Source organism: Lytechinus variegatus, chromosome 2 (genome assembly GCF_018143015.1).
Source record: "Lytechinus variegatus isolate NC3 chromosome 2, Lvar_3.0, whole genome shotgun sequence".
NCBI classification, from domain to species: Eukaryota; Metazoa; Echinodermata; class Echinoidea; order Temnopleuroida; family Toxopneustidae; genus Lytechinus; species Lytechinus variegatus.
In genome coordinates, this window is record NC_054741.1 from 9,016,061 (window position 1) to 9,025,793 (window position 9,733).

General features: G+C 35.1%; 1 protein-coding gene across 3 annotated transcripts in view; it reads left to right on the forward strand.

The window, feature by feature from the left end:
• The window catches only part of LOC121407244 (splicing factor 3B subunit 3-like), a 34,077-nt gene extending 26,524 nt beyond the window's left edge, over positions 1-7,553 (forward strand). For all 3 annotated transcript variants that reach the window (XM_041598213.1, XM_041598214.1, XM_041598215.1), the window contains exons 19-26: positions 459-664; positions 1,391-1,547; positions 2,318-2,443; positions 2,792-3,004; positions 3,367-3,609; positions 4,181-4,285; positions 5,273-5,368; positions 5,872-7,553. In XM_041598213.1, the coding sequence (XP_041454147.1) occupies positions 459-664; positions 1,391-1,547; positions 2,318-2,443; positions 2,792-3,004; positions 3,367-3,609; positions 4,181-4,285; positions 5,273-5,368; positions 5,872-5,916 (1,191 nt within the window). In that variant the 3' untranslated portion in view covers positions 5,917-7,553. The remainder of the gene's footprint in view (positions 1-458; positions 665-1,390; positions 1,548-2,317; positions 2,444-2,791; positions 3,005-3,366; positions 3,610-4,180; positions 4,286-5,272; positions 5,369-5,871) is intronic.
• Positions 7,554-9,733: the final 2,180 nt, after the last annotated feature.

Below are 9,733 nucleotides of genomic sequence, written 5' to 3' on the forward strand. Positions count from 1 at the left end.
AAGTAAAGACAGAAATACACAAAAGCTAGGTGACCACGTAAAAGGCTTGAATGAAAGACCTAGGAAATATTTTGAAATGTTACTTTATTAGCTCCCATAATAATAGCCCTAAGCATGCCCTACAATTTCTGACTATATTTCTAAAACAAATGCCCAGCCCTTTTCTTAAAAAGGGTATTGAATTCATAATGATCCCCCCATGGTATCCAAAGCAATGATGTTATATACATATCTGTCAATCCACTGATAACTGTTTGATGACAATATTACTCTGAGCTTTGGCTAGCATATTTAGATAAGAATTTAATGAATAGATTCTTGTCAGTGATATTTATTATTTCTGATTTTTAAGCATAATAGATAGCATTGTACATAATTTATTAGAAATAATCAAAGAAAAATATTCTCCAGATAGAGATGTTCACGTTATAGATGTATATATTATTCTTATTCCTTAGGAAATGGTTGAAGCAGCAGGGGAGGAAGAGAAGGAGCTTGCAGCTGAGATGGCTGAAGCTTTTCTCCAGGAGGAGTTGCCGGAGTCTACCTTCAGCTCCCCTAAGGCTGGATCAGGGATGTGGGCATCTACAATCAGGCTTCTTAACCCGGTACAAGGACAGACTCTAGATATGGTGGAGCTAGAACAGAATGAAGCAGCATTCAGGTAGAAAATCATTCTGTGTTGTTATCAAGACAATGTTTAGCTTAACTCCAAGTCTAGTTTGTTTATAATGTTCATTATGACTTTGAATATTTGTAAATTAAAGGATATTTTCTATAAAACATCAAAATAAGTCTTTTTTTTGATACCTCCTAAACAAATGAACAGTTATTTTTTCAGCTGATGAGTAGGTGATAAAAAGTCAGAACCAAAATGATATGAAAGTTTTTTTTGTTAATAAAATAAGGAATAGTCATATTGTCAGGAATTAGTGTGTTTCATAATACGTGCCCTCAAGTTTCATCCTTATTATGTGGTCACCCATATGCATTAATACTGAGATTGGTCGACTCTTGACAACAATGTACTCTAAGACCATGCATAAATACAGTGCCTGTCTTTCAAAGTGATAAACCTCATTTAAACAAGTTTTCCAGGGACCTCATTGCTCGTTCTACTGATAAATCATTATCTTTTCCCTTTCACCCTTTACTGAGTGTTACTCTGATCATTGGAAGAAAGTTGATTGGCGTTTTCACTACACTACATATATCATTGCACTTTCAAAAATTGAACATTAGCCATAGATTGCTTCATTTAAAAAGGCTGAATTCCAAGATTCCAACTACTGATACAATACAATACACCAAAATAGTAATAGATTTGTTTGAAAATGGTGGTAAAATAGAAAGAGTATAACATTGTTCTTTGCTCCTCTACTATACCCAGTCTTGCAGTAGTGAAGTTTGCCAATCGTGAGGATGAGACACATGTCTTAGTAGGGACAGCTAAAGATGTGACATTGAGTCCCAGGACCTGCTCTGGAGGTGCTATACATACATACCTACTCACAGAAGAAGGAAAGAAACTAGAATTCTTACACAAGGTAATGCTCATTCTTGACTTCTTTTCATTAGCTTGGTAGGATGGCAATTTCTGTTATGTTGAAAGAAAGCAAGTAGTATTTGGAAGGGGTAGATTTCTTTATGAAGTGATCTAAACAGATAACAATGGCTCATTATTCTTTGTTATATGCAACACTATCTAGAGTGAAGCAGGCAATATAAAGCACATTTTAATGAGATTTATGCAGATAGATGGAATAAAAAAATTGGTATCAAAGTGTTTTATAAGTATTTTATACTTTTAAAGATTCCCAATCCCATGTATTTCTTTGTTTTTCAACTTTTTTTTAAAGTGGAAATTATTGGTAATACTTTACTGATCATATACAACTTGAAAGTAAATGATTTTAATCAGTGAATGTAAAAATAAAGCTACAGTTTTAGATAATTAGTAAAAAAAATTGCATTGGATTTTTACATGAATTTAAGATATTGAATAAATTTTGATACATCATGTAGATGTAACCTCATATAGAGGTGTCTCAAATTTGGTCTCAAAATTTTTCTCATGACCTCCCCCCCTTGGGTCTTATTAGTGTAAAAGAAAAAACTTGTGAAGCTTAGCGGATGAGCTTTTCATGTTTCGGATTTATCTCACAGTATGCTGGATTATTAGGGTTAGAACCTAGCGGTAGTTTTACCAGTCCCTTGCTTGTGTTTGATCTTGCACATTAGGGTAATACTAGTTTGGTATATACAAAGCATTAAGTTGTTCATTATGTTTCATGTCATCCTTCCTGATTAATTTCAGACTCTTGTGGATGATGTACCATCGGCCATCGCTTCGTTCCAAGGAAGGGTCCTCATCGGAATAGGAAGACTTCTCAGGATATATGATCTGGGCAAGAAGAAATTACTCAGAAAATGTGAAAATAAGGTAAGTTCATACCAGATTAAATGATTTAACTACTGACTTTGAAAATAGATGCAAGTATTTCATGCTGCTGTCAATATCCAATTTCAAAATGCTTCATCTTCTCTGTTTCTTGTATGAGAAGTCATTTTATAACGGCACTCAGATGACCATGATTCAAAAAAAAAAATTTCCAATGAGGAGCCATGGAAATTTGAATCTGTTCTGAATTCCATTAGTTGAAATATGATCTATGTAATATGACCATTGGAAATTTGAATTTGTAAAGATGTGAGGGTAGAATTTTTGTCAATCAATTTGGCAGTTATCATGAATAATCATGTAAAGTGTTATTTTCTTTTAAAATTGCAGCACATTCCAAACTTCATCACAAACATCATGACGACCGGTAACCGTATCATCGTGAGCGATGTTCAGGAGAGTTTGCACTTTCTCAAGTATAAGAGGCAAGAGAATCAGATGGTTATCTTTGCTGATGATAGTAACCCTCGATGGATAACAGCCACGTGCCTCCTCGACCATGACACAGTCATGTCTGCTGATAAGTTTGGAAACGTCACTGTGGTGAGTGATTTGAAAGTTTTGGTAATTTCAAAGTGCAAATTCTTTATTTTTGATACTCGTTCAGTCCACTGAAATGTAGTAGTTAGCCATCATGAAGATTATATTTGACTAGGGTAGGGTGGAGTGGGGGGCATCTCAGAAAATCAGTACGCATGTTGCTCGAGGCATGATTTATGCAATTTCAATTTTCTTTTTAATTCTATAACTACTGACTGAAGCCTAGGTGGAAAGTGGAATAACATGTTTGTTTCCAAGCAGACGTTACTTGTAAGCATCGTAAAGACACTTGTATGTTGTGGTTTTCCAAATATGGTCTATGTGTAATATTGATGTTATGTTTGTTTTCATTTATTCTTCTGTAGCTGAGGTTACCTGCAAGCATCAATGACAACGTAGATGAAGACCCTACAGGGGTGAAAGCACTTTGGGATCGTGGTTTGTTGAACGGAGCATCCCAGAAGACTGACGTCATCTCTAGTTTCTTCATTGGTGAGACAGTCCTGTCGTTACAGAAGGCTACTCTCATTCCTGGAGGATCAGAATCTGTTGTCTATACCACTCTATCTGGAGCCATTGGTGTTCTGGTACCATTCACCTCGCACGAGGTAAGACTGTATGCTGCCCCCTTTCAGAACAGTCCCACCTATTCACTCTATTGTATGTTTGGTCGTCTGATCTTGTGTTCTCTCAGTGTCATCCTGAGTTGTTTGGAACTGGTTTTGGGACCACTTGGTGCATGTTATTTTATATTGCATTGAAATAAGGGAATTTTACATTAATGTCATATCTGTGTTTTGTGACAATATTTTTTTAGTAGATATGAAAAAAGAAATGTACATTTCTACGATATGAAAAAAGAAATGTACATTTCTACATATCAATAACATATCACCTGGCACTGTCATCCTCCACCCCATTGAGGTTGGTTACTTGAATTCTGCCGAGAGAGATGGTTATTCTAATTAGTGCCATTCATTGAAATTCACATGTCTTGTTATACTGGTGCAATGTAGATTATCACAAATTTCTTTTATATTTTTCCTGAATAGTCTTGCATATGTTTACAGTATTGATAATTGTTATGTTGATTTTTGATATGAACATTTTTTGTTGTACATTTGGTTGAGATGATTTCCTTTTTAATGCAACTATTTTGTAATTGTTATTTTTCTTCAGGACCATGATTTCTTTCAGCATCTTGAAATGCACATGAGATCAGAGTATGCCCCACTTTGTGGAAGAGACCATCTCTCCTACAGATCATACTACTATCCTGTAAAGGTAAGTTGAAAAAACTTCTCTCTCTGGATACCCAAATACCAGTGTTTGGTGTCTTTAGACATGTTTTGAGACAATGTTTGTGTGTCTTGTCTCAGTCTTGTATGCTAGTATCTCTGTCTTGATAGTAAATGTCTCATGTCTGAGAGGCTGAGAAATCTGCAAGACATGAAAAAGGAACTCAAAAGCGACTTTATAGGTACAATCTGAGCATGTGCAGATAAGTTTCATGTGAACTCCAAAATCAACTGTCATATAACTTTGATACGATTACCTGGCATAGCAACAATTTATGAGAACCTCATTGATTGCAAAATGTAAATAGAAAACAAAATTGCTTCTGTCGCAGTCTCTCTTGGGTTTCACTGTCTCATTCATTATCCCTGTTATGCCTGTGACAGTCTAGAACCCAACACTGCCAAATTACCACAGTAATATGTGCAGAAAGTACAACAGGGGGAGGGGGAGTTTAACAAAGATTAAGTATAGAGTTGCACTTAAATGCCGACGCGTACATTATATGCAATGCGCAGTCTTATTGATCAATATGCAGAAGTGCACGTCCTCTTGGCATGATCTGACCACTGTGGTCATGCCTTTTTTAAAGGCATGCAACTAGACATAAGTGTGATTGTGAGTCATACTGAAATCTTTGTGAAACACTCCCCTGGTTGATCAGTTGTTCACCTGTTCTACCCAGTATTGCATAAAAACTCATCCATGTTTTTAGCAATAAGATTGAATCAGGCTACTTTTACTACCCACATGTTGTTCTACTTAACATAAAAAAATTGTTTTTGAAAGTCTCCATGAACAAATAGTGATATGATCAAGAGTTCCAAGTGTATAAATTAGCCATTATGACACCTACATGGCTCAGCATCCAATCATTAATAAAGGTATCCATGGAACAATAGTTTTGTAAGTCTTCATGAAAACTGGTCCCAGATACTAATCCAGACAATCTGTTATTTTGTTTGTTTTGATTAGAACGTGATTGATGGTGATCTGTGTGAACAGTACAATTCTATGGATCTATCCAAGCAGAGGACTGTTGCTGAAGAACTAGATAGGAATCCCAGTGAAGTGAGTATTATCCCTTTGTAATCATCAAAGATAAATATATGTCAAATCAGGATAGACATGAAAGAAATAGCACAGTTTGAGGGAGATAACATGATAGTTAGGAACAGGATAGGGGAACAATTGTCAACTGCAAAGGATTGCTTCCTTAATGCCCAGACATTCAGAATATGTCCAAGTGTTGTAATGGTTGGGTCAACCATTGTGTGTAGAACCACACATGCATTTCTGTGTGAAGTTCATATAACTCTCGGCAGAATATTATTTTGGTAATTCCAATACCTACCATTGAATGTCAATTTCAATTGCATTATAAACAACCGTGTTCAATCACTGATTTACGTTCAATTTTAACAGTAAGAAATAGGGATGGCAAAATAAACCCGGGCTGTAGATTTGATCTTTTCTTTTATATGCTACTCTATTTGATGATTATTGTATACTAGTACCTGACTTGTGAAATCGTTAAACACACTTCTCTTAAATATTTTCCTTCTTTTTTGCAGGTTTCGAAAAAGCTGGAAGACATCAGAACGAGATTTGCCTTCTAAGTATTGGACCTTACTAAATCTACAGACTCTGAGCAATTGAATCATTGCAAACTTTTAAGTGAACATTAGATCTGCCTGTCTGGGATTCATATCTCCATTATGTAAAAGCCATACAACTCTATCTCCAGTTAGTTCAGCTTTAGCAGTTGTATGACAGTGAAGGTGATCCATAAAGAAGGATTGATTTCGAGGTCTGACACCTGCTGACAACATTTGAAGCCAATCATGATCAGACAGGCCTACGCTATGTGTCATCAGTGATCAAAAGCATACCTGCCAACTTTTGTTGAGGAAACTTTGGAATCCACATCATGTTAAATGTCCCTGACAATGATTTCTTCGCTGTTCTGCCTGAAACACGAGTCATTGAAGTACTAGGCTGGGTTTGAAGTCTTTGGAGATGATGGCCATGTAACATTACCCGGCATAACAGGCTTTGTAGACTTTGAAAGGTCACCAGTCTTTAGCTGTAACCTGTATATCAGACTTTGTAGCTCTCAGAATGCTACAAGATTTAGAAGATGATGCTTTAACTGTTGTCTATAGAGCAGTTTACAAAGAACTTGGTCGTCCTCCATTCTGTTAAGATGTAACTTTAACCGTTTTCTGTGGAACAGTCTGGCCTGTATTTAAACTATGATCTGAAGTTGTGGTATAACTCTGGATATCCAATGGTGACATAAGTATCTAACAGTAGAGGTTCAATTTATCTGCTCATTTGACACTCAAATAATTCCTAACTTTCTGGGAATGATAAATGAGATAGTTGTCTTCACCATTAAATAATTAAGAAAGGTCATGGTAAACATAAGAAAAATACAATGTAAACAGAATTTTGACACCTTTGCCTTCGTATAATTTTAGCAAGGACTAAGGCCATGGTATTCGTTAAATTGGACTTGAGAATATGGGCTTCTGTGTCATTTGTTTCTTAGTAGAGCATTGACGTTGCAGTCTGCGCTACTTTATTTGAGATGAAGTGGAGGCATGTTCTTTTGTTTTTGTTTTCTTCCTCAATCAAGAGTAAGTGTGTCCCATGACTGGAGTAAAGTTTAATGGTATTCATAGGACTGTATGACTTTTCTATAGTGTACCATAACATCTGTGTGTACATCCACTACTTACACAATTTTTAATGCATATGTAATTCTGGGAGGCTGATATCCACAGACAAGTTTGAATTATAATCATGTCAGACTAAGTGCAGCTATATTGGATTTGCATTGATAGCAATCTGGTTATTTATAATGCGCTTCTGACCTACACCATACTTATCTAAGCGCTATCAGATTTATTATTACCCAAGTCATCAGATTCAATCAGTCATTCCCACACACAATATATGCACATCCTCCACTCCCTGGGGAGTATTCCAACCAGTTGCACACAATGCTAGAGATGCTACAATGACTAATACATCTTGCCAGGTACCCATTTAGCACCTGGGTGGAGAGTGGAAAAGTGAAATTAATATTGCTTGTAATCATACAGTTATCTAGGACTTAAATGGGAATAAATAAATGGGCATTTCCATTTACAGGACATTTTTGAGATGATATGTCTCAGTGTTTTATTTTCCATATGAAAAGTTGTAATGCTCTTGAATTATCATGGCTTGCATAGTTCATGAAGTGAAGTAAGAATGAAGAAAGAAATATGTGGTTTGACACACAGATATGTGATAATTTTTATGGAATTGCCCATTTTACAATTTTTATTGTCTTAATTCATCATTGGACTGAGCTAAAGTGATGATAAAGCCCTGCATTTAATGAGTGAATCAATTATAGCTATGATTTTAGTTCTTCCTGATGAACATTTATTTGCCATTAGCCAAGATCTTGGTATTCAATATATTTATTAGATGATAACAGAGTTGGAGAAGGTAGAGTCATGGCCTTTTGTTTTACTGATGGTATAAAAGGTAAAACCCCAAAATTTGTTTGCGGTATTAAACCAAAATGACCCTAGTGAATAACCAGTGAAAAGCATGGTTACATATAAAAATCAAGATCGACACAATTATTAATGACTCGGAGGTTGAAAGGTCAAATTCATTCCTCATTCTGTACAAAATGTGAAAATTAAATTTGTATGATCATGTAAAATTGTAAATATTGGTTTTCAAAGAAATTTGAAATAAATTTTTCCTACAAAACTGCATAAAAGGTTGTGTAATGATTTAATGAGGTTGTGTGGTAATGTGAGAAGAAATCAGTTTTGGTATGGGGAATGTGTGATAGAAAATTTTTTGGTATACTTTTCAACCACTCGGGTGGCTATAATTAGAATGTGGATGGCACGAGAGGACGTAAGGAAATTGCCAAAAATGTGTGAACCCCTTACTGTTCATTTGTCTTACATGTACAAATTTCACATTTGCACATCCCCAGCTGCATGCTGTAAACTAGTGTTCCCAATTGCATGTGGTATTATAGACAGGGGCAACCCTACAGGAAGGGGGTGGCTGACCACCTATGAAATTTCAAGTAGAAGAAAAATGATAAGGAAAAATAGAGAAGGAAGAGTTTAAAAAAAAGAGGTTTTAAGTTTATTATGACATCTAAAGGTTGTCTTGCCCCTTTATAAACTGGCGTGGGGCCTCATTTGATTACAGTGTGTTCGGAATTTTTTACTAGTCTGTGTTTGGGTGGATCTTAAAGGGCAAGTCCACCTCAACAGCAAGTGGATTTTGAAGAAAAAGAGAAAATCAAACAAGCATAATGCTGAAAATTTAAGTGATATGCAAATTAAGAGTTGTTTCACTATTTCTTTTGTATTGTATTATATGAAATATAGAATATTTAATTATTTTGCAGATCCAGCATTATGGAAGCATCTTGATGAATCACAATAAGTTGCCACAAGGCAATCCCATATTTCAGGGGGAAAATCAAACATTCTTTTACATTATAATGAGGGAAAAGACATTTTAAATTTCATATAATTAGATAAAACAGAAATAGCGTTTCGTGGAACATATTTTTGCAATAAAGAGCAACAATGAATGGCATGCTTTCTGATGGTTGTGTTTTCTCCAAATAAATCAGCACATGGTATTAGTCAACATGACAAATAACACAATCAAGGGGTACACCAGACTGAAAATTATATAATAGCTAAAAAAAGAAGAGAAAATTTAATTAGCAAAACACTGATAATTCCATCAATATCTGATAAAGAACGAGTTTGGCAATATTTTGTTCATGCATGCTATCAAGAATATGCAATACATGAAAGATGGCTGATGTCATGTCCCCACTTTCCTCTTTCTCATAACATGAAATCATTAATTTTTTCACAAATGACTTTGTGTGATATTGTAAAAAATAAGATTCAGAAATGAATATCTTTCACGGTAAAATCAGCAGTCATTCCTACTTGTCACTTTCGAAGAAAATATTTGAAAAAGAAACATGTTATAAAATACAAAAGAATAAGTGAGTGGATGACATCAGCTTGCTCGTTGCATAAGCACAAGGACAGGCATAGAACTGCTCTAATGAAATAATGGAAAACTGACATACTTTGATGTAATTTTCAGTGTTAATTATCTTTGTTCAAATCACAAAATAATTTTAACCTGGTGTACCCCTTAATATAATTTCTCTTCGCAAAAGCAATATTCGTGTATTTGTCTGTGACATTAGGTTTGTTTGAAGTTTAGGGCAAAATCAGCAGTTTAAACCATGGAAGAATATAAATACCTATGATTGCTTCTTTCATCACTTTTGAGTTTGTGATTTTTTTTTTTTTTGGGGGGGAAGGGGGTAAACATGTAAACAAATTCAGAGACAACATAATGATAAGTTCATAA